Raw genomic sequence first — 23,194 nt, forward strand, 5'->3', positions numbered from 1 at the left:
GCCAGGTATCGTTCGCTCACCGCTTGTGTACGGGAAACGTACGGTGAGACGGACCGTATGTACTTTTCACCGACCTAACCAGAATAAGGCCCAAAGTACCCAATAAGATGCTCTGGTCTGTGAGATGAGGTGAAATATCACCTAGTGCATCGGTTTTCAACTGCTGTGCCGTGAAGTGTGCCACCTGAGCCCAGCAGCTGTGGGTCAGATCTTTGTTGTCGATTCGAACCACGGCACTGCTCTTGCCAGTGACCGACGTCTCCTTTCCTGCAGCCTGAGCCTATCCACTCCTGGTGCAGGCTGCAGCTTCACATAGTGGAGAAGTCAATTGTCACAGTCTGCAGAGCCAGCACGGGCTGTGACAGCTGACTTCTTTACTATGTGAAGCTGCAGCAGCGCAGCCTGCATCGGGAGTGGATGGCATGTAAGCTAAAGAAAGGAGACAGGGGAGCCAGCCATGAAACTAGTGCAGTAGAGAGGCAGGTGGTGTTTTGCTGCATTGGCCGGCCGCCCATCACCCGCTCCCCAACACCCGTTGGCCCACTGCCATTCGTCCTTATACATGCTTTCCTAAAGGTAGATGTTCCATGATTTGGGGAGTGCTTTTTTATGTAGATAAGTGCCATACATGGTTGTGGGGATAACGGGCGATGGGGAGCTGCAGGGAAGAGGAGGGAGCAAGTGGTGAGGGGGTAACAGGGGATTGGGCAGTGAAGGACGGAGCACTGTGTTTGCACTACTATGGGAGCCACTGTGCTTGTTTAATTACTTTGGGGACTTGATTGTGTGCCTTGGCACTTTTATCACTGGCCTAGTGTGAACCTCACTAAAGTCTCATTTATCTATGTACTTTGTTAAGCACTGCGGAACCCTGGTGTTGCCATATAAATAGGATAATAATACTGTTTTGTTCTCCAGATATCTCACTTTTAATGCTTCTGCTGTTATAAAGACCTTAGGAGCACATTACATGGTATGGAGGCTTAAATTATAGTCTATATGCTTTTGTCAAGGTCTAACTCTACCAACCTAGATTATTTTGTACTCTAATGGCCCCTATACATCTGCTATAATGCAGCAATGCTCTAAGATAATGACTGCCAGGTCAGGGGATCAGGGATATTGCCAATGTTTTAAAATACTGTTTTGGGTTGGTAATGAGGATAGGTAATTTTGCCAATCATTGTTGGCCACCGATCGGAGGATCCAGTCAGTGAACGGGTATTTCCAGCAGGGTTGGGCAATCCCCGCTAAGGTGTATGTGAGCCACCCATTACCTACTACAGGGATAGGATTTGGCCCTCCAGCTGTTGTTGAACTACACTTTCAAGCATGCCCTGCTACAGTGTTGCTATTTGGCCATACTAAAACTGCTGCAGGGCATGCTGGGATGTGTAGTTCACCAACAGCTGGAGGGCCAAAGGTTCCCCATCCCTGACCTACTATCACAACAACGGTTGGTACTTTTTCTTTCCCCACTAAGGGCCTTATTCTGGTTGCATTACAACCGCCCTGCATTCGCATTACTACTGTGGTGGTGCTTTGCGCATTTCTGCATATGCACAAACGCAGGGTGCGCACACCCACAGCAAACAGACTGTTTGCTGGGTGCACGTACCCAGGACAGTGGCCGGCTCAATTAGCAAATGGCATGATAATGAGGCCATGACGCGGGTGCGGCAGCTGACATCAACGGATTTCAGCTGCCCGCCCATTTCCTTCCCAGCGTGCATGTCACTTTTATATGCGTGCACCTCCCACATCTTTCCATGGTTGGCTCTAAGCTGACTAATCGGATTAATTTCCAACCAATGCCGGTCCAAATATTACTCACATGTTACTGTGGCATGCTCACAGTGTGGTTATTTAAGGCAAATTGAATAAAGCTCCATCTTATGCTAAGAAAGCCAGATTTCAGAAATTTGACGAAGATTCAGGGAATCCACTAAATGAGGACACTTGGTCCCCAGTACAAGAAATGATCTTACAATCCAGTAAAAAAATACAGTACATTTTCACATTGTTTTTCCTTGCTTTGTTCAATTCAGTAAATATGTAAAATAAAGTCCCTGTGTGGCAATGCCAGGTGAGGAGTAGAGGCTGTCAGAAGGGGGGGACATTACACAGAGAGAGGACACCGCTTCTGTAGCTGCCTCTCCCTCAACACTGTATGTGTGCTGCGCAGTATGTGGTCATTAGGTCGATAGTGTCTAGGTCATGAAAAAGGTCAACATAGGCAAAAGGTCGACACAAGCAAAAGGCTGACATGAGTTTTTTTTACCATCCCAGTGGGCATAGAGAGATTATAATAGTGTGCTGGGCGCAGCGAGCCATGCGAGGGAATGTGGTACACTAATACGGTGCCCATGTTGACCTATGGTGACATTGACAGCCCCAAAAAATCACGAAAAACTCACGTCGAACTTTTCCCTTGTCAACCTTTTGCATCTTCAACAGGGAAGGTGGGCAGTGAGACCCCTGGGCCCCTCCAATAGGTCTGGGTAAAGAGTACCCGCACCCCCCCCCCCCTCACGTGTTGTGCTAAGTGCAGACAGCTGGATAACCAGCACTTTGAGATGATGTCATCTACAGCACGGACGTTGTAATGGTTAGCATTATGGCCTCACAGCACTGAGATCATGGGTTTGATTCCCACCATGGCCGTAACTGTGTGGTGTTTGTATATTCTTCCCGTACCTGCGTAGTTTTACTCCGGGTACTCTGTTTTCCTCCCACAATCCAAAAATATAATGGTAGGTTAATTGGCTCCCAACAAAATTAACCCTAGAATGTCTGTGTGTGTGTGTACATGTGGTAGGGAATTTAGATTTTAAGCTCCACTGGGGCAGGGACTGATGTGAATGTTCAAATATTCTCTGTAAAGCGCTGTGCAATTTGTGTGCGCTATATAAGAAACGGTTAAAAAATAAAATAAATGAATAAATCTACAAGCGTGAGTGAAGGTACAAACTGGCAATAACCTGTGTCCAGCTTGCAGTGCAGTATTAAGCGGCTGTTACACAGCCTGAAATCATGTTCAGTAACTCAGGTTCTGAAAGTGGTTTTATAAATCTTATAACCAGATCTGGGTTTGTTGTGTTCATTTATAATACTTCAATATCTTAAAAAGCCAGTCTGGTGTTTTGGCATCTAATCTACATTTATATGCCTTAAAATAATTCACACCATCTCATACGTGCACACAGGGGGGTTTATGAGTACCTAGGAACTCCCCCTGCCTGCCAAGCTATGATTTTTAACAGCATCCCGGCAGCTGTCTCCTGTTAAGGTGCATACACATGGGCTAAAATCGCTGGTAATATGGTTGCTGGAGTGTGCACCAGCGATAGATCACCAGGTGCGCGCTCCCGTTTTTAGCCCCCCTTATGATCGCAGGTGATTCCCTCTGCGGTTCCCCTGGCAGAGGTTCCCTTTCATCAGCGACCATCTCTGGTCACTGATGAAAAGGAGACACTGAGCAATATATTGCTCAGCAATATATCTCCCCCGTGTGTACACAGTTTTAGAGACTGACTGCTGCTGGGCTAGCAGCAGGGGGAGCTAGCTGCAGAGGCAGCTTGTATGTCCTCCCAGTCAGAGCTTTGTGTGTCCATCTGTGTGAGAGGCAGAGCTGGCAAGCTGTGCCTAAAAAGGTATACTCCACTGATGTTTGAGGGAGAGTGGGGGGGAGGGAGTTGTATGGTGTGTGTGTGTATATACAGTATGCTATGTATGTGTGTGTACTTGTGTGTATGTATGCTATGTGTGTCTGTTTCTGTATGCTATATGTCCAGCAGTATCATCAGCTCAGAACTGACAGATACCAGGGAGACCCAGGTACACCGATCTACTGTTCAGAGAAGTCTGGCCAGAATTAGTCTCGTGGAGGAATTACAGCAAATAAATAAGAAAAGCCATACCTTTGGCATGGAACCAAGGCCAAGCAACTTATACCCCTTTTCCACTAGCAAATTCTACCCGGGTATTTGCGCGGGGACATGCACCGTCAACGGGGTCCTTGAAAAAAAAAAAAACAGGGGTAGAGAGACCAGGGAATTCTACCCCTGTAGCTTCCAGGGTCAGACATGGGAATGACACGTCTGAGTGCAGTGTAAACGCACATTACTCTGGTTTTTATATCCAGGCAATGCTCAGGCTGTGTACACATGGGGGGAGATTTTGTCTACTATCGCGGGCAATATGGTCGATGAGCGACCATATTGCCCGCGACGGCAGTGTGCATCGGCGATATATCGCCGGCTCCGTGCTCCCATTTTCTCCCCCGTAGCTGGTCACAGGAACATGCTCATGCGACCACCTGATTTCCACTGCCGGGCTCCCCCGGCAGTTTCTTTTGCATCAGCTACCATCTCTGGTCGCTGATGCAAACGGGACACTGAGCGATATATCGCTCAGCGATATATCCCCCCCGTGTCTACAGGCTTCAGAGGCCGTTAATTGGTTCTTCAGGGGCACCTGATAAAAAAAAAACTATTTCTTGTTGACATTCATAGGTTTTTACAAAGCTTACTCAGGTTTAGTGGAATTGGCTCCAGCACGGGTCTATGTGTAGTGGTAAAGGTGTTTAAACTCCTGTCTGACATGGGTAAGATCCGTGTTCAATACAGGATTCAGATGGAAAAGGGGTATTAACTAGGTACAAAAACATAGAAACTGGGGTACAGAAAAAAGACTGCATCTATACATTATGGTTTAGCGTGTCCTGTTCAGCAGGACCCGCTGCGTCGCAAGGTGCCTGCACACAGAATTCTATGTGGGCAACTATACTTATATGGTGGAGCCGCAGCTGCCGGATGGCAGGATGACCGGATTTCAAGGTGAACACATACATTTCAATGTGATCTTCACAGGTTTTTTTTTTTTGGTGTCAAATTATATATCTGAGCATGTGGACGTTTCATTCCCAATTGTTGGTGGTAACATATATTAAATAAATAAATAAAAAAAACCTTACAAAAAAAACTCACATGGAACTTTTGCTTGCATTGACCTAGTGCATGTTGACCAATAGTGGTCACGTTTGGAATCTCCCTGCGAGTTCCATCAAAAATTGTGTACAGGTGTACTGTGCCTAGAATTTTTTGTTTAGAAGGCAAAGGTTTGTAAACACCAAATATTGCTCTGATTTAAGACCCCCATACACTAGAGCGACTTATCAGGGTGGGGGGGGGGGGGTGCGTTTTTGTCACATTTTCTTTTTATTTGCGCATTGGGAATGTTGCAGAGCCCGATAATCGCTTCTTGACAGTTTGTATTGTTTAAAATTGTATGCGAAATGATGGAGAAAAGATCTTCCACACTGATGAGGCAATAAGCAAGGCTGCAGCTCTGGCACCTGGCGTGTGATCGACCACAGTTTATCCTGCCGCCACCAGTGGCAAGAAGCTACAGAACCGTGAGCGCGGCCTCCTGAGGTTGGCGCCCGGCGTATTCGCTCGTCTCTCCCCGATAAAGAAGCAGCACGAAGTCCAGGAGACAGTCACCCCTATATACCGCGCACTGCGGGAGATAGAGACTGCTGGGAGAGTGACGTCACGGGGAAGCTGAGTGGGCGGAACAGTCTCAGTAGTGATTCTCGTGCTCGCGACACCTACGGGCATGTCCGTAGTACAGCGCGTGCTGGCAGTGGAGGGGGCGGGGGCGCGCTCCTCGGGCAGCAGTAGGCGTGTCCATCGGCGCGCCGCCCCATGTGATGCGGCTACGGGGACGCGCGCATTGCGGGAGCGCGCAGCGTGCTCCGTGCTAGGTTGGCTGCTTCTCGCTGCGGGCTGCAGTTGGCGTTAGGGTGAGATCCGGGGTCTGTGGTGCGAGTGTTCTCTAGGGATGCTGAGAAGCAGGACTCGGTGAGAAGGTGCGGGATGGCGGCCTGGGGCCCCCCGGAGTTAGGTGCCCGGATCACCCGGGGGCTGCTCGCAGTCTCCATCTATCTCATCTTAGGGCAGGAGCCGGCTGGAGCTGCGAAGACTGCAGGTGAGGAGCCAGGGCCCGGGCCGGTCTCAGGGGGAGGTGGCGGCTGGGGAGGGCACTGATTGGAGTGTTGGAGAAGCCTGCAGAGCGCGGTGCAGGACTGGGCGATGCAGTGCTGGCATACACCGCCGGGCTCAGGGACACTCACACCCCAGGGACCTGACCGCAAATGTCACCTATAGGGGTAGCGCAGTCTGCCGGTGGTGGCGGGTGTCTGGACATAATGCAGGGACTGCACCAAACGGGCTCTCCCCGGGGTGTCACCTGTGAGCGGGCTGTGACTCCGGGATGGGCTGACCCATCCATTGGACATGGTTAGAATGGAGGTTCCCCGGCAGGATGACTGAAATGAACCCTGGTCTGCCTACTACCATGTGCATGGTAGTAGCAGCTTGTTGCCCAGCTGCACCCAGACCACCATCATGGAGCACACACACTGGCAGCTGTGTATACTGTAGTGCGGCTGGGGTGCAGATTTCATTCCTCAGGGTGCACCTTCAGTAGTATCTGTGACACTAGCTGTGATTTGTTGCCACAAACTAAGTTCTGTGATTCTAATGCTCTGTGGACTCATTTAAACTTTTGTTATTGTCCCATTGGGCACCATCTACACCTCTGACTTTTCATATTGCTGACACCCGGTCCCTGTAACTTCTGTCCATTTGTATACAGTAATAATACTCCATTGGTTGGCTACTCCATTTTATGCCACATCTGTTTCTCCACTGCTTCTTTCGTGTTTATTATCTGACTTCATCTCTCTGTACATATACCAGGCTCCTGTATATATTGCTGTCTCATTTGTATCTGTGCCCAGCAGTTTATTGTACACATGTATAGGGCTCCCATGGCGGCTGCCAAATGAATGTACACAGCAGATAATTGATAGCTAATGGTAATTATATATTCTTTATATTTATTTATTATGAGATATATGCTTGCTGTGCCATATTAATTGTAACGTGCCCAGTGTCGCTGTATACTACTGCCTAGGATATTAGAAGTGAGATTCTTTAATTGCATCTACATTTTCATGTGCAAAAGAAGTGACATATTTGACTTTGCTAAGTGTCAGTATAATTAAAATGGAAACACCTCCAGATTCCGTACATTTGTATGTAATGTGTAAAAAATGTATGTCTGTCTATAAATTGTAATGCTTTTCAAGCAGTTATACATAAGCATGTTATGATAGAATATTTTTCCATCCATGCATAATTAGTCTTGTTGCAAATGCAACTGATTTTCTTAAGGCGCTGTTGTGTAAATATATTTCTTAAGTACATATTTAATAATTAATGGGAAATTCACATATTTGTGCAGTAATTCCTCATATTTGCAGTCTAGCTGTTCAGAATGCTGATTAGGTTGTCCACACAAATGCTGATCTTTGGTTATGTGCACTCACAGAATAAATTGGTTAACAAAGAGGTGAAACGAAAAAACACTGCAATACATTTTCTGCTAATATAGGAAATATACATTACTGATGTAATGGTGTTAACAAAATGTGTTCATTTGTTTATCACTTCTGTATTTTCATGAATTCATGGAATGGCGTCTCTGGTAGATTGTTATCTGTCTGGTAATTGAATTAGGAAATGTTGTAAGGGGGATTCTGAGTAATGGATGTCAAGAACACAACGCTGTCTGTGGATTTATTCTTTTAAACTCATATTTGTCGAAAGGCAACAAGAATGTTATGTGTCTGGGTGAAGATTGTGGGATCGCTTCCCTCTGCCATCTTGCTTTATTAATTACAGATTATGGACCATAGGTTATTTGGTTACTTTATGGATGTAATTGTTCTCTTGTCCGATTTTATATCAAAATTTTATGTTTATGCAATTCAACTCTGTCGACATGTTTTTGTGAAAAGATGATGCAGAATCCTCTACATCTCATCATTCTCACATATTGGTAGGAATGAATGTGTTTTTTTTTTTTAACCTTTTGGAAGAGAAAGATGTAGCAAAGGTTGTGTTATATCAGTGGCTTATGCTGTGTGATACATAAGGATGGTTTTGTACAAACAGTTTATGGTACAGTGGTATGTAATATTTGACATCTGCCATTTGCAGACTGTACTTTCTGCACTCGGCAGTGCTGTGACATCATCTTTTAAATAATGTGTGATTTGCTGCATGCCGTGATTGCCAATTATTACATAGGAAACGAAATCGTATAGACAGAATGCCAGCCTTTACATGTGATGTTTAGTAGCCAATCCTGAACTGCAATCTGCTGTGTCCCTACTTGTACTACCAGTGTCCTGTGTGTGATATTGGAAATTACAGGTTACTATAGAAACCTTGCATCTGTCTTACATTTTTCTACTCTGTATTTTAATTGTGCGTGTGTGTTTTCTCCTTGATCCTTACTTGATACCAATTTTGTTAGGAATGTATATGTATATTAGTGTGTATGGGTGCTAAATAAAATATGCACACTTACAGCCAGTTATTGTGTGTACTTTATTTTTTTATTTTTTTACGTAACTGCAAGTAAAATAGTATGTGGCAATGTGTATGTTGAACATTAAAAATGTGAACTTTTGCGATCTTTAGTGTGTAAATGTGACTACAGATATAAATTGTCTTCCATAAGCGAATGAGATGAGATCATTATTTATCAATAAAACACTGTGCTTCGTACATTATCAGATCCGTTATTGTAATAAAATGGATTTATTCCTGCACCATTACAGTATTGTGGACTATTCTGTCTGCTCTAGTTCCTGTGGGTTTTTTCCTTCATGATTCAAAGGAAATAACTTAGATGCTGCTTACCTGGTCCTCTGCAGCGGTTTGCCTCAAACTCTTCCTGTGCTTTCAGTAAAAACTGCATCTATAAATGGCCATGGACATTCCAACAAACTCCTCATAGTGGTTGTGTTATAAAATAAAGCTGCATGTGAGGTTTTTTACAATATTAGCTTTTTCTCTGTGCAAGCTGTCGTCACCTCTCCTCTCACTGTCACTATTATAACTACACGGGTGACATTGTCAGGCAGCATTATAAGTGAAGCTTAGAGGCACAAGCTAACAACCAATCAACTACTACCTGTCATTTTATAGACCAGGAGTAGGCAACCTGTGGCACTCCTGATGCTGTGAAGCAAGCACCCCAGCATGCACTACTACAGTTTTTCTATTCAAGCCTTTAGTGGTCTATAGATTCTCAGAGTTGGGGTACCACATTCTGCTTAATTCTGTTGTATATAATTAGGTAGAATCTGCTTGCTAGGTGCAACTTTTCCACTTGTTCTCTCTTTAGAAGGTTTGATACATTTTCTCTTTATAATGTGAGCTCCAAAGTGACGAAGTGTTGTGAGTACTGAAAACGTTGCTGTGCAGTGGTGTATAATATCCCGGGGACCAGGTTCAACCAGATTCTGCTTCCTGGCGACTAGATTTGCAAGCTGCACCCTGCTGCCTGTCATTCACCTGACTGGGTGGAGTGGTGCGCTTGCGGTAATGGCAACAGCCGGGCAGAGTGGTGGATAACCCACCCAGCTGTATCAGAGCAGGCCCGTGGCTATTTCAAAGCTCGAGCCAGCTCGGAGCTTGCAGTTCAGCAGCCAATCAGGAGCAGCAGTGGTAGCTTCTGATTGGCTCGCGAGCCGCCTCTAGTTTTGAAATAGCCGTGGACCTGCTATGATACAGCTGGATGGGTTGTCCTCCGCTCTGCCTAGCAGTTACCATTGCCACGCATTATAAAGGTGGGGAGGGGGTAGGTATAGTCTCAGGTGGCAAAGAGCATGCAACCCATAACAACAAGCATGTAGGTAAGAGGCACTTGTGTCTGGCTCCTACACTTTCATCCTGGCTCCTAGATTTTAAAAAAATTGTCAAATCCTGACATATGTCTGTTTAATAGCTCAGCTGAGCCTATGTACCCCAACTTTGTCACCCTTATCTGACCCCACTCCCATGTGTTATTGTGGATGCCGGTGGCTGCTTATCGGAGAATTATGCTGAAACACGCAAAGCATAATTCTCAGTAACAGCGGTTATCGGTTGAAAGGATGTCAGCAGCAGAGCTATTAGAATAGCTACGGCTGAACCTATTAGCGGGGTGATTCAGTTCTCCCCCCTAAGCAGCTAACATTAATGTGTTCAAAACTCATTGAATTGTTGCTCCCTTTTGATATCTGTTCGCTCTGGGGGTGACGCCCAATACTTTGTACGATTTATGGTCTAAACCCGGTAAATTTGTGTGAAATAAGCAAAGGGCACCTGGGGTGCCAACACCCATCTGTAGAACAATTGAATATCATCAGTTGGGCACCCATTGGCATGAATTCACTTGGCAGCGTTAGTTGGCTCGCTAAGCAGTGAATTTACGTTGCTTAGCGAGTCAATCAGAATCAGGCCTTTGTTTACAGGCTTTAATTGAAAGAAAATCAAGAGAACAGGGGGGAATTATAAATCAGTCAGGCTTTTACACACACACACACACCCCCCCCCCCAAGTAGATCTCTTAAAAGAGCACATGGGGTACGGAGTAGGTGACTTTCAGATAGCCCCTGTGTCCTCAGAACCCAGGCTCTGATTGTTACAGCTTTATCACAAGTATCTTTATAACAGCTGTGCAGAGATCATATGTTCTTAATATGATTTGGTAAAAAACTGTTTGTTCAGGTTTTTTTTTAATGTCATATTTTTTCAAGCGTCTTCAGATGTATAAATTAAATTACAATTAATCGTTATTTCCTAAATGGGAAATGTCAGTATATGAAATAAGTCATGAGTGGCTCTGTCCTGTGGGCCTAATTCAGAGCGGATTGCTCATCTACAGAGTTGCAGATGACCGAAAATCCACCCTGTGTAATTCTGTGAATGAATTGCGAAATTATTGGAGATGGCTATCCACTCGCAAATCCATACGCAATTCCATCAAATGATTTTCCAGTCTGTACAAATGTGTGTAAGTCTGACACTACTATTCAACTGTGATAGAAACAGACTGTTGGAGACCGGCGCTGACATTTCTGCCTCTTTTCAGACCTTCCCCTGAAAACGGCATCTGTGCACACCCTAACACCGGCTTCCTGTCGGACAACCTCTGGCGTTTACGAGCCATACTATTATCACCTACCTATAACCATACAATTTCTATCACTATTCATCCTTGTGCAAGTGTGCTATGGTCTCTATGCATGCGCAGTTATTCAATAATCTCTCGATCTGTGAATCCGCCCAACAGCTCTCAAACCTGAATCATGCCCTATGGCAACAGAGACAAGGTTTTCAGCCATCGCTCTGGTTTACAATATGCTCCTCGCTGGTAATCACTTGTGCAAATGTGGTGCCTGATGCTGTAATAGCAATAGGGAATAAAGCTTATCCTTACTCCTAAAAGTAGGTAAACAAGCTCACTTCGGAATTTAGCATGTGACTGGATTTTGAGGCGAGTTTGGCTGTGTGTATTTACTATCTTCGGCAGCAAAAGCAGTTGTGTTACTTCTGGTTATGTGTATTGTAAGCTGTCTGTCCATACTTTTTCGGCATCAGTAAGGGAAAAGGGGGTCTGCTTCTATGGGTTAAAGGCCCATACACATTGTGTGATTCTGAGTTGAAAGCCGCTCAGTTTAACCAATAAGGCAGCACGGATGGTGTAATGGTTCACATTACTGCCTCACAGCTCTGAGGTCATGGGTTTGATTCCCACCATAGCTCTAACTGTGTGGAGTTTGTATATTCTCCCCGTGCTTGCGTGGGTTTACTCCGGGTACTCTGGTTTCCTCCCGCAATCCAAAAATATACAGGTAGGTTAATTGGCTTCCAAAAAGTAACCCTAGAATGTCTGTGTGTATGTGTACATGTGGTAGGGAATATAGATTGTAAGCTGTACTGGGGCAGGAATTGATGTTCATGTTCAAATATTCTCTGTAAAGCGCCGGAATCTGTATGCGCTATATAAGAAACTGTAACTAAATATGCCCTCCAGTGTGTGTGTGTCTGTGTCTCTCGGTGATATGCATCAGCGCCGGCTGCTGTTGGTCATCTGCTGTTGTCGCCAGCAGATGAGCGGTGGGATGGACGGCTTTCCATAGCGTCCTGCTATAGAAAGCCATCCACCCTTGTGAAAATTGCTTTGATGGATGAAAATCGCTCAGTGTGTATGAGCAATTTTTCAGCCCAGCGATTTTCAGCATCATCACTGTGTCTAGACTCAGTAATAAGAACATATGCCTGGAAACTGTTCTATTTGTTTACCATACAAGCAAGTTTCTCACAAAGCTATACTTTAAATACTATGTTCACATGACTGTGGGTTTTTGGGACAGTCAGGCATAGTAGAGGCTAAGACCAGTAGATCCTTGTTTCTTCAATCCATATTTTACATCCTTATGAAAATTGTGCTTTCTTTTTGTTAATTATACATTTTATATTCTTTATTATATAACGGAATCTCTCAAACCTGGATACTCTTGCTTAAAAGAGTATTAAAGCCAGAAAATAATTATTTCATTATAATCAAGTGAATAGTGTTCTGTATCCTTTTTCATATAGGATTTTAAACTGCCTGTACGGCAGTTATTCTTTTGTGGCTGAATCAGTATCTATTGGAATGTAGCCTATCCATTCATTAGGGACCAGTGATCTCACTGAGACCTGTCTCCCTGAGTCATGAGCATGCAACCCAGGTTATAGTGGCAGCATTGGCTTTACACAAAATGGCTACCTCCATTGTCTGTATATGAGGAGGGACAATCCAATAAAAATAAGGACTCGTATGTATTAAGTGGAGCACAGCTATATTGCTACATATTTTCAAAATAGAAACTAATGTAGTGCGATTCTGACTTTCTGTTCGATTTTGACTGTAGTAAAAATCGAATAGAAAGTTAGTCAGAATCGCTCAGTGTTTGCCTCATTTGATCCTGATGCACGGCCTATGGCATCGGGATGGAAAGCATGGCCCCCACATCCCCCTCACTTCCCACAACATCTCTCCTTCCCTGCTGGGTCCTGGCGGACGCTTACATCGAATCGATATCTGTGGTCGCCACATCGCACCCTGTCTACACACCTTTATAACATAGTATTAACTTAGGGTATATTTGCATTTTAAGGCGCCTTCTGATTCTGACTGGTATTTAAGAGTAGAAAATATCTGTTTCTTCTCACTGTGGGCCTTATTCTGGTTCACTCCTGGAGGCAATGGTATTTAAGAGTAGAAAATATCTGTTTCTTCTCACTGTGGGCCTTATTCTGGTTCACTCCTGGAGGCAAATTCCTTCTGAAATGGAGAAAACCATGTGAACTGCAGGTAGAATTCGATTTGGGTGAGTTATTTTGTTTCTGTGCAGGGAAATACTGGCTGCTTTATTTCTACACTGCAATATAGATCTCACTGAAGAAAATCCCCACCCAAATCTAATTCGAATTCTAAGAGTGAACCAGAATAAGGCCCTGTATTCTAATACTATCTACTACTATTAAAGCTTCCTTTCCTGCCTTAGGGTTAAACTCGCAGGTATGCATTTTCTTCTTGTCTTCTTTTTAAATAAAAAATGTTTGATTTGGGCTTACTTTTCCCCCATATCATCAGGATTCCAGAAGCCTTTCATACTATATTTCTTCAAGTACAAGGATAAAGGCAGATTTGCCTAAAGTTACAAAGTAAGCAGATGGAAGGCTTTACATTTCTCTTCAAAGACTCCTTTTGCAGTTCTACTACCTACATCAGTATGAGAATATTAAATAATCTTTTAAATTGAAGTATCCATCATGCAGAAGCTACTCTGCTTATGAATAAGACTTTGAGCAGTATGTACAATCCTCCTGCCAGTCTTATGGAGCTTTATAGAACAAATCAAGGTATTTTGTGCGCCTGCAGTGCAACATAGAGTAGGCAAAATTTTAATTGAGGCTTGTGAAGTAGCCATTGTTGCATCTGTGTAACTAACTGCATACTATTGCTGTGGTTAAACTGATATCTATCAGAGACGGACAGACACACACTATCATTCAAACCACAGACGGTTACGGTATATTAGATCTACAGGGTCTACAGTTATAAGGTTGACATGGTCCAAAGGTCAACTTGAGTTTTTCATGGTTTTTTGGTGTCTATATTGTCATAGGTCGAGAGGACACTGTCTTAAGTGTACCGCTTTCCTCGCTGTGCTCGCCACACTATTCGATTCTTCCTCCATGCCGTAGTGGATGGTAGGGTTTAAAAAAATGTATGTCAACCTTTTGGACCCTGTCAACCAATAGTGGTCAACCTTATGACTGTCGACCTAGAGTTAATGTATCATGAATCCGGATACCACACACACACTACCATTACAGACACACACACACACACAACCATTACAGACACACACACACACTACCATTACAGACACACACACACACACACACACACACACACACACACACACACACTACCATTACAGACACACACACACACACGCTACCATTAGAGAGACACACACACACACACACACTACCATTAAGGCCCCCATACATTAGTCCGACTTGTCCTAAGGACAAGTCGGACCTGATTCCCCCCTGCAGCTCCCCGGGAGGGGGACACACGATTTGGCACTTGATGTGCCAAGTTTTGCAAATGATACATCGCATGCGATGTATCATTTGCAACTCCAGGGGAGCTGCAATGTGCAGGGGGCAGGGGGACATTGAGGCGGCTGGGGGGACGGACGCTGCGGGGGACACAGAGGCGGCAATTACTTACAGCTGAGCCGGGCAGGGGGAGCCGGCCGGGAGCTGTCTGTACCGAAGAAAAAAAAAAGCCCATACAATGAATGGGCAGCCTGTGATTGGCTGCTGAGCGCTCTCTCAGCCAATTGCTGACTGGCTGAGAGAGCGCTCAGCCAATCACAGGCTGCCCATTTATTGTATGGGCTTTTTTTTTTTCCTTCCGTACTGACAGCTCCCGCCGGCTCTATGCCGCCTGTGTCCCCCGCAGCGTCCCCAGCCCCCCCTGCTCCCTCTACCGCCGCGCCGCCCCACTAGGTCCCAAGTCGGGTGGTCGGACGTGCAGCAGGTCCGACCACCCGACGCAGATCCGATGCGCACGGGACCGCGCATCGGATCTGAGGGGACATCAAAACTAGCCGATTTTGGTCCGATTTCGGCCAGATCCGACTGATCTGGCTGAAATCTGACCAAAATCGGCTAGTGTATGGGGGCCTTTACAGACACACACACACACACACTACCATTACAGACACACACACACTACCATTACAGACAAACAGAAAAGGAGATAATCATTTGTTGTACGTCAGCTTAAAAAATTGATGTCTGAATTTGTTCATAATAGATGCTTATTATGCTATATATAAAGAAAATTTATTTTTATTAGCATTAAGCCCCAGACATGAGGTGACTTGAGCCCTGTACTGAGCGAGATGCTTAAGCACATATCGCTGCGCACATTTGATGCACCCATCAAAACACTGTGATCTAAGCAGGATAGACAGTGCATAAGCTGTCTATCTCTGTGGATGATGGTGATGTGTGGGACCGTACATCGCCATAGGGTGTACACAAGGAGCGATCCTTGCTTCATTTCTAAAGGCCCCCATACACTAGGGCGACTTGTCCTTCGGACAAGTCGCCCCCGACTTCCCCCTGAGCTTCCCCGGCTGCTCCCCGGGGGAGCTTGATTAGATTAGCACTTGATGTGCCATTTTTTACACGTGATAAATAGTCTTGATTTATCACATGTTAAAAACCCGGGGAGCAGGGGGGGCTACAGAGCAGGGCTACTGGTGGGGGCTGGGGACGCTGCGGGGGACACAGGCGGCATAGAGCCGGGCAGAGGGAGCCGGGAGCTGTCAGTGCTAGAAAAAAAAGCCTATACAATGAATGGGCAGCCTGTGATTGGCTGAGCGCTCTCTCAGCCAATTGCTGACTGGCTGAGAGAGCGCTCAGCCAATCACAGGCGGCCCATTCATTGTATGGGCTTTTTTTTTAAATTCAGTACTGACCGCTCCCGGCTCCCCCTGCCCGGCTCTATGCCGCCTGTGTCCCCCGCAGCGTCCCCAGCCCCCCCTGCTCCCTCCACCGCCGCGCCGCCCCACTAGGTCCCAAGTCGGGTGGTCGGACGTGCAGCAGATCCGATGCGCACGGGACCGCGCATCGGATCTGAGGGGACATCAAAACTAGCCGATTTTGGTCCGATTTCGGCCAGATCCGACTGATCTGGCCGAAATCTGACCAAAATCGGCTAGTGTATGGGGGCCTTAAGCAATCTGGTCAGATCTCTTAAAAATGGGGCTTAAATTGCTCCTTGTGTATGCCCCTTTACAGCTTGAAAAAAAAATTGCCTTTGGCTACTGGATTTCACTGGATTTTACTTTGGGCCACAGACTGTTGTTTTTCGCAGTGATTATTCTGGTGCATTTAGTCAGTTACTGTTTATACCTGTTGTGTAATAGAATGCTTTCCTCCTCTAAGATTGGACTCATTACTATTATACTGATTGTATTTGTTATGTTTGTAAAGTGTACACTTTTGTTTACCATGCATTGTCAGTCATGCGTTTTGTTTAAATAATTTTTCTTCCGGGTTTTATTTAATGTCTGTTACTGAGACTGCATCCAAAACATGCGTGTCAATTCGACTTTCCTCAGTGCATTTTAGGAATCTCTGCTGTGTCATTGTTCCAGTCTCATGGAGAATGTAATCCATGTTTAAATAGGTATTGTGTGCTTAGTGGTAGATGTTTTCTTTACCCTGGTAGCAAAATAAATAAAGCGGTTGTGATGTTATATTGGTGTTTGTAACCTTTTTGTGTAGTTTTATTGAAAAGACTTGAAACTTGGTTATAATTTTGTTTCAGATATGTGTGTTCACATCAACGTAGAGGTTCCTCTGCTAAAATGAAAGCATATGATTTGTTTTGTTTTGGAAGGGTTCACTTTGCTCATTTAAACATAAAGGTAGAGCGTACAGGTTGTCAAAATGCCAAACAGCAGGTGATCTTGTAGAGAACGGTTATGGGACTGAGGCCTGTGGAGGGGTACTTGGCACATATTAGGAGAGAGGATGGGGGGGGGAGGGGTGTTTTAGTGGTTTGATAATAATGGCAGCATTGGGAGTAAGGCGATTGAATGGGATTTTTTTTTTTTCAGTTACCTGTGCTGTGCCGTAATGGAGGTATTTCACTGGACACGCTTCGCCAATAATTTTTGTTGCTATGGACCCTAGTGGCCAAATGTAGTAGGGTGTTTTGAATTACCACAGCAGACAGCGACACCCCAGGCAGGAAGTTGGAACTGCAAGGATTTTACAAGGAGCAGGGTGATAGAATGAACATAGTGTTCATTCTATCACCCTGCTCCTTGTAAAATCCTTGTAGTTCCACCTTCCTGCCTGGGTTGTCGCTGTCTGCTGTGGTACTTCAAAACAGTATGGTTTGTATCCCAATGCTGAGATACAAACTGGACTGTCCTAGAAACACCACTGCAGACCGTGACACACCAGGCAGGAAGGAGGAACGGTAAGAATTTTACAAGGAGCAGGGTGCTAGAATGAACACTAGGTATGAGAATCAGAAAGAAAGTGAGATTTTGGAAGAGTTTTTTTACCATCTTTTTTTAAATTGGCAATCATTTACACTGCAAAACTAGGTTGATATTGCCATGTAATTAATTCCAATTAATTAATGCATGAAGAAAGTCCTGCAATTGGGAATGGGAGCAAATAATGAGTGTGGATGAGACTTAGCTCTTGTGAAGAGTAAAGAGGTCAGGTTGGAAGATATCTTGAAATAAGAGAAGAGATGTATGTTGGTGTAGTTTGGTTTATGGCCTTGTATGTAAGTAAATGTATTTTGTATTGAATACAGTAGAATAAAGGTAACCAATAAAGTGACTGACAGAGTAGCTTTTCAGATGATGAATGTCTAGCTAGGAAGATTAGCTTCGCAGTTGCATTCATTATGGAATGTAGTGGTGAGAATCTGTATCGGGGAAGCCCAATAAGGAGACTATTGCAGTAATCACTGTGTGAGATTAGTGCATAGATTCAAGTTTTAGCAGTGTCTTGTGTACGGTAAGGGTATATTTTTTGAATTTTTTTTTTTTTAGGTGCCTGTGGCTTGATTTTGAGACAGATTGAATGTGTTGAACAAAGGAAAGTTCAGAGTCAATGATGACACCTAGGCAGCGAGCTTGTTCGGTAAGGAGTGATTGTCATATTCTCGAGAGAAAAACACAGATACTGGGGTATCTGTTTGGGGCGCCTGTATGAGTGGTTAGGCCTGCAGCAATCAAAAAGAGGGATTGTCAGTCCCTAAAAGGTGGTGCAATTGCATCGGGGGATTAAAATGGAAATTAATGAGAAATTGAAAAAGCTGAGTCCAGTATTAGATAATGTCACCTTATTCACTGGCAGGTGGAATGTGGGAGATGGGGATTCCATCGTCCCCATCTCCCACATTCCACCCCATCTCCCCCCACATTTTCCATTGTCATATTCTCAAAAGCAATAGAGAGATCTGGTTGGTAACTACTATTTATTGGTGGAAATAGAGTTTATTCTGTTTTTGAAATATCCAGTTTGAGGTCGCTTGATGACATCCAGGATGAAACAGCAGAAAGGCAACACGGCCCAATACAGATGGGGACAGGTCCGTGAAGAATAGGTAGAGCTGAGTATCCTCTGAATACAGATGACACTGAAATCCAAATGAGCTGATTAGTTTGCCAAGAGATGAGGTATAGAAAAAATCAGAGGACCGAAGACTGAACCCTGAGGTACTCTAACTGATAGAGGTAGCAAAGAGGAGGTGGAATCAGAGAAACGAACTCTGAAGGAGCGTTAGATAGGTTGGATGAGAACCAAGAAAGGGTTGGGTCTTTAAGACCTACGGATTGTAGTGTTTGTATGCAAAGTTTATAGTCAACAGTGTCAAAGGCAGCAGAGAGATCTAGGAGAATGAGTAGTGGCCTTTAGACTTGGCAGTGACAAAATTATTCACAACTTCGGTCAGCATGCTCCGAACATTATGGAGTTTGAATATTCTCCCTTTCTGCTTGTGTGAGTTTACTCCCACAGTCCAAAAATATACAGGTAGATTGCTTCTCTCCCAACAGAATTAACCCTAGCGTAAATGTGTGTGCTTGTACATGAGGTGGGGAACATAGGGGTCGATTCTATTCAAAGCAATGTGAATAGCATCGGGAGGAAGCTCCCGGGGCTACCCTAATCAGCGCCCTGCTAAGTTGGAAAATGCCGGTACTCACGGGTGTTTAGTCGCAAGCACTGGCATTTTCTGACTTACAGTAAGGCCCCACTGTGATGCTGTTTGCTCCGCGCTAGGGCATAAAACAGTGTTTCCTTCCTCCAATTTGTCGGATTTCTTTTTGCACCCCAGGATGGGTGCAAGCAGAAATCCACTATTTTTCAGTAGCAGCGCTCTGACACTATTTTTAGTTTTGAATAGATTCGACACCATTGATTGCAAGCTCCACTAAGGCAGGGACTGATGTGAATGGCCAAATATCTTGTAAGAATAAGTAATAAGAGTCCTGGCACAGTTTTGGTTTAGATTGAATAGAAGTTGTGAAGAGTTTAAGATACCTCTGGGTGCATATAGTATCAGTGTATGTGCCAGGGAGAAAGGCATTTGAATAGATTGGATATTATTCAGGTCTTGCACAGGAATGCATCTTCCCTTCTAATAGTTATTCAAAAAACTACAGTGACTACACTTGGGCCTACATTTGTCACTGGTTTCCCTCCTGATTTGTGGGTAGAGATCAATATTAAGTAGGGCTTTGGGCAGGGGCGTAACTAGAACATTGTGGGCCCCATAGCAAAATTTTGAAAGCCCCCCCCCCCCCCCCCTCAGCATTGTCACACAAGAGAGAGGGTGTGCGAATTAAACAGAGGTGTGACAGAGGGGATTTTGAGGGGTAATATCTGGGGGAGGGGAAGCAATGGGGGTTGAGGGGAGGGTGGAGAGCAAGGGGTTGCCCGGGCATGCTTAGTTTGTCATCGCCCCCCCCCCCCCCCCCACTACAAACGGCAGGTCTATCACTCACCAGACGTCTCCTAATTAACTCTGCACTACCGTGTCTACACTCCAGATGCGGCACGGTGCTTTGTAATGTGGTGCCTGAATGTCCCATCGGAGATCCAGATGCGGCGCTCTCTGATGTGGGCAGCGCTGGCAGGGTATCCCGTGTGGCAGCCCGCCAAGTATCCCATGTGGCAGCACTCTTGTGCGCCGCGCCGGGTCTCCTGTGTGCTGTGCAGGCAGTGGCATGTCACTGCTGCTGGAGGAGTAATCAGGACAGTGGCGCAGCCACTGCCTGAGCAGCCCTTAAACAGGTGCAGGGGACTGCTGGTCCTTTGGGCCCCCCCAGGCCCCATAGCAACTGCATCCCGTGCACCCTCTCTAGTTACGCCACTGGCTTTGGGGCTTGTAGTTAAGGGCCTGGTGCACTTGTAACTGCACCGCATCTGGTACTTAGCATTGGAGAAACTACTTGAATTGTCTGTTTAGTGCGCGCATACCAACTTTTCTGAAACTACATTTATAGTTTTGTATACAAATTGCAATTGTGCCTAAGGATTTTAGTTGGGAGAAATCTGAATTGAACAATTGCCTAGAGGTACGTCCAAACCAGGAGATTAGTAATCTTTTCCATTTGGTTAGGTCTGCATAAAGAGTGCTGGAAAATTTGCTGCATGCACATTGCATAATGCTTGGTAATTTGCGCTCTATGGTATTTAAGCCTGGAGGGTTGCCATTTATCATTAAAGTTGAGTCCTTTTCTTTCATGGGGAAGGAAAACTTGAAATCCATGACCGCTTCCTTTTATTTGGGTTGATTTAGTAGCTGAAAGCAGCACTGAATTCACTTATTGCTAAGAAGAGATTTAGAAGTGATGTTCGTACAATGGTATATAACCATTGGTGTACCTTTTAGAGGGTGCAGGGTGTGCGGTGCACACCGGTACCCTGAGTCCAGGGGGCCTCACACTGCACATACGGCACCCATTTCTTCAATATTATTTATTAAAAGTTTCTTATATAGCGTAACATATTTTGTTGCAATTTACAATTGGAAACAGTGATAAAACAAACTGGGTGGAAACAAACCAACATAGAAGTAGGAGGGCCCTGCTCACAAGCATACAGGGGGCAGCATAAGGGCGCACAGCGCCACACACAAAAAGGGCAGGGTGCAATTTGAGGTATTTAAAATGGGCAGGGTGCGGCACCCTGCAAAAGAAGCTTGGAGGGAACACTACCTGCTAATCATAGCATGGCATGGCTTTTTTTATAATGTTTACATGAAATATATAAAGTGAATAATACATAAAAAAATGAAAAAGCAGAAGGTAATACTTATTATATCTCACATCTTTTGGTAGCTGAATTTCTAATGGAAATTAGGCTTTAAAGCAGGCATGTCCAAACGGTGGCCCTCTAGCTGTTCTGAAACTACACATCCCAGCATGCCTTGTCTTAATTTTAGCATCCCCTAATGGCAAAACTGTGGCAAGGCATGTTACCCAACAGCTGGAGGACCATCATTTGGACATGTTAGACTGTAATAATATACAGTTGTACATATGTAGGATGAAAGAATGTCATTGTATTTTGTTTGATCAATGTTTGTAATATATTTGCGGTAATCACCATAAAAGCAGATGTTACTACATTCAAATTGCTGTCAAGACATCTTGTATATCTTGTATCACAATATATTTATATAGGGAGGTTGGTGGGGATACTGTGGGGCGATGGGATATAGGGGATTTGAGACCATGTATGATCAGAATTTCTCTTACATCCGGCAGGGGACACTGGCGATCACTGTGGGTAATTAGAGCTGGCTTGCTGGGAGCTGGCACACTATAACTTTAAGTAGCTGGCTCCTCCCCTCTAATACCCCACAATCACCAGTTAGAAAAATTGTGCCGAGGGAGCTGGACACGCTGGGGCATTGCTCCTGCTCTTTTTCTCCTTAGGCATTTTCTAGTTTAAAAAAAAAAAAAAAAAAAAGCAGCTCCTTATAGCTATTTAAATAGACTCTGGAGCTGGGCGCCGCTGGTTCCTTTCCAGCCTGTCTGTCAGGGCCTCATTCAAAGGCACCTGCCCAGACCTACTGTGTGCCTGCGGACTCCCACCAAAGGGTCCGTCATACACGAGCAGCCTGCAGTGTCACCGCCGGTGAGTACATTTATTTCTCCTCCAGCGCGGCGTTTTGAGCGCTGTGAGCGCGTCTTTTCACTTTCACTTTCCCGCACGGCCGCCCTTCCCCGCCGGGTGTTCTGCGGCTTATACACCCGGCGTTGGTCAGGAGGACGGCTGGTGCGCTGTGTTTGTGTGCGCGCTGGCGGCGGCTTGAGCGCGGTAGCGTTCACGTGGCCGGCGCCATTATTTAAATATCGCCACTGGGGGTGAGGGTGCCTGCTTCGGCAGCACTTATGTTTAAATGGTTGTGGGCTCAGTTCTTTGTTGAATAAAGATACACTTGGCTGTATTCTGAGCATATCTATGGTTAACCTTTCAAGTAGATATGGTTCTGATGCTGTCACTGCCTTTATTTTAGGAGTGTACAGCAGTTGTGTGGAGACTGTACTGTTAACCCCTTCAAGCCCTTCAAAGCAGGGGACTTTGCTTTGCACTAGGTTGTGTAAGGGAAGGGGAATTTAATTGAGGGTTTGGGCTTAGTCTTCCCTCTGGTGCCCTGCAGTCTCCAGTACCCATCACGTCATTTGTTGTGTGAGTGGGTTTGGGTGGCTACCCCTGGTTGTGTGTTATCTTGTACTGTGCCTTACAATGACTGGCAAGGCAGCGGCAACCAAGGCCTCTCAGAAGGCATTTATATGTGCGACATGTGGGTCTAAATTTTCCCAGTCGTCGGCTGAGGGTAAGGCCACTTCTTGTGATGCCTGTCTCGCGGCATCTCAGGTACAGTCTAACCCTTTGGCGGTCACCCCGCCGTGGGCAGACTTGTTGGTTGGGGCCATGTCAAAGTTGTCCTCTGAACTGGCGGAAAGTCGCGCAGCTCAGCCGGCATGGGTTTCTACTTTGTCTAGGTCCATGGACACTTTGGTCAATTCTATGGCGGCCCCGGGGGCTCAGCCAGTGCGTTTTAAGCGCACCTTGGCGCAGTTACAGGATTCGGATGATGACGACCCTGCAGGTCCAGATGAGGACTTGGACCAGGGGATGGACATGGGCATGGACATGGATGA

General features: G+C 45.3%; 1 protein-coding gene across 11 annotated transcripts in view; it reads left to right on the top strand.

Moving 5' to 3' along the window:
- The first annotated feature begins 5,712 nt into the window (after window positions 1-5,712).
- Window positions 5,713-23,194, top strand: part of NEO1 (neogenin 1) — a 138,135-nt gene continuing 120,653 nt past the window's right edge. For 8 of the 11 annotated variants that reach the window (XM_083183555.1, XM_083183556.1, XM_083183558.1 and 5 more), the window contains exon 1: window positions 5,713-5,991. In XM_083183555.1, coding sequence (XP_083039681.1) covers window positions 5,880-5,991 — 112 coding nt within the window. In that variant the 5' untranslated portion in view covers window positions 5,713-5,879. The remainder of the gene's footprint in view (window positions 5,992-23,194) is intronic. The other 3 variants (XM_083183563.1, XM_083183560.1, XM_083183566.1) reach the window with 1 other exon arrangement.

The sequence above is a fragment of the Crinia signifera genome, chromosome 4, assembly GCF_055691185.1.
Source record: "Crinia signifera chromosome 4, ASM5569118v1, whole genome shotgun sequence".
Lineage (NCBI taxonomy): Eukaryota > Metazoa > Chordata > Amphibia > Anura > Myobatrachidae > Crinia > Crinia signifera.